We start from the raw sequence: 2,587 nt of genomic DNA, 5'->3' as shown, positions 1-2,587 counted from the left end.
TATATATATATATATCCCCAAAAAAACTAGGAACAAACACAAAAAAACAGCAACGCGAGGACGTGGTACATGTAAAGTATTAGCAGGTGCTCAGGGAAGGAAAGAACGATGGGTTAATGTTTCGAGCAAAGCTCTTCTTCAGAAACAGAGGAAAGTCCAATGGAAAAGGAAGATGGAGGAAAAAAAATCGCCAACGATTCACATGTGGTTACGGGCCTCTTTCAGTTTCGTCTGTCAAATCCACTCACATGGCTTTGGTCAGTTTTGGGCTATAGTAGAAGATATTTACCAAAGGTGCCATGCAGTGCAGTGAGACTGAATCTAAAACTACATGGTTGGAACACAAACTTATTAGCCATGTCTGCACTTTACTTCTAAATCACATAGCCATGTCCGTGCCAACATACAGTAGCTATGATAATAGATGTAGCAGTTAGGTTCAAACCAACCTGCTAGACATAGCAACCAAATTCACCTCAAATCACAGCTCATCATCTTAAAAACGAAAAATGAACCTGGGAAAACAATATGAGATATCTTCATATGCAGCATTTAGAATTTAAGCCAGTTATATCTTGATCAAAATTTTCTACTTGTTTTATGTTAAAACTTATCATATCTGGCATGTCACACCTACTATAGTGTGAAATAAAAGTCATTTTTTCCCATACAAAGAATGAACTTTTAATCAATTATATATTTTCCATTTTGTTCCATGAACTTTTGCCATTTTTCTGGCAACTTCATAATTCCATGTTCATAGAACTTCTGGTCCTTATCAGCCAAAAACTGAAGCAAGTGCGATTTCAGGTCATCACCATTATTGAAAATTAGCAAAGACGTGTGCTGTCTAGCATTGTCATGATGGAATACGATTCCTTTATGATTTGCCAATTCTGGTCATTTTTCTGATTGTTTCCTTCAGTTTCATTTGTTGTTGATAGTAAACATCTGAATTGATTATTTGGTTTCTTGGAAGCAGCTCAAAATACACATCATCTTTGTAATCCCACCAAATTGACAACATGACCTTTTTTGATGCATTTCAGCTTCCAGTGTGATTTGTGCTGGTTCATTACACTTGGACCATGATCGTTTTTGATTGATGTTATTGTAGACAATCCACTTTTCATCACCAGTGATGATTCATTTCAAAAACAGATTACATTTGAGTTGCATATCACAAGCATTGATTCGTTGTTTTAAGTGAATCTCGTTCTGTTTTATGCGGAACCCAAATATCAAGCTTCTTAATGAGTCCAAAACATTTTAAGTGATTTTTTAATTGTTGTGCATCATACATTTAACCTTCCTGCAATCTCTTACACAGTTATATGACAATCAGATTCAGTCATCATCAACTTCAGTAGGTCAACCAAAACGTTGGTCATCTTTGAGGGAAAAGTCTCCAGAACAGAATTTTTAAACCATTTCTGACATGCATGTTCTGTTAAGCAATCAACACTATAAACTTCACATAACTCTTTGTGAGCCTCAGCAGCTTTCTTGCCTTTACAGAAATAAAAAGGCAAAATATGGTGAAAATATTCGTTTTTGCATTTCATGCTAAAAGTGACACCGAATTAATAGCTATAAACAAAATTATGTGCAATTTGCTTCTAAAGTAAGCTAAAAGTAACAGCTAACAAGTGTCAAAAGGAAAAAAATCGTTAACATTGACAAAAGTCATTCAAAAAATTGTAACTCTATCTATCTGTGAAAAACAAAATTACCTTCTCGCCAACCCAATATTACATTTGACAGATTAATTTGAATGCTAACAGGTTAAATGTAATTCTACTTGATCAGTAATGGCCTTAAGATTAAACAGCAATTATGATTAAATTCTACTGTCTACTAATGGATAGTTTGAAAAAAATAGAGTTTATTATCAGAAACACTTTGTTACTTACCACAGACACATTGTATAATTATCAAGAATTTCAAGTATAACAGACTGACTTCCATTACCTACAAAGAAAATGATAAATACTGATAGAAACATTTTTTACAAATAAGGAGCATAAAGTCTATGATGCAAAATATTACAGTGTAAAAAATAACACTAGTCAACAGCCAATTTTCATCAGGGATATTATATGGTGTTTTATATGTAGTTTTGTCTGCAGATTTCAGAAATGTAATCGGTTTCCTTCTATCAGGCACAGTTTTTCTGATTAGATAAGAGAGGTATATAACTCCCATTAGCAGTATCGCTACACGTAAACGTCTTATACAGGTAAATTCTGACTTCTGTTTCATAACTATTTGTATTCATTTTGTAATTTTATGTTTTCATAATCTTTTCTTTTCATAAATTTTACTTTCTGTTTAAGATGCCAAGTCATCATTATCATCAAATTCTACTCAGGATGTCAAGGTATTGCAAGAACAGACCTGATATATTTTGTCATGTCTGTGTTTGTTCCGAGAGCATGTTCCAGCTGAATGGCGCTTATTCATTGATTCATCTAAGGGAAGCCTCAAAGCAGTACTACTACACAATGGCAATAAGAAACCATCCATTCCCATAGGACATTCAGTGCACATGAAGGAGTGTTATGAAAACATGCAAGTACTCCTCAAT

General features: G+C 33.9%; 1 protein-coding gene across 6 annotated transcripts in view; it reads right to left on the bottom strand.

The window, feature by feature from the left end:
• Positions 1-2,587, bottom strand: part of LOC106879981 (uncharacterized) — a 263,310-nt gene that overhangs the window by 119,168 nt on the left and 141,555 nt on the right. Inside the window, exon 2 of one of the 6 annotated variants that reach the window (XM_052968291.1) lies at positions 1,914-1,971. The exons of the other annotated variants lie outside the window; for them this stretch is intronic. Coding sequence (XP_052824251.1) covers positions 1,914-1,971 — 58 coding nt within the window. The remainder of the gene's footprint in view (positions 1-1,913; positions 1,972-2,587) is intronic. 6 annotated transcript variants of the gene reach the window in all.

Source organism: Octopus bimaculoides, chromosome 5, assembly GCF_001194135.2.
Source record: "Octopus bimaculoides isolate UCB-OBI-ISO-001 chromosome 5, ASM119413v2, whole genome shotgun sequence".
Lineage (NCBI taxonomy): Eukaryota > Metazoa > Mollusca > Cephalopoda > Octopoda > Octopodidae > Octopus > Octopus bimaculoides.
Note: the sequence above shows the minus strand (reverse complement) of the source record. Positions and strands in the feature narration are given on the sequence as shown.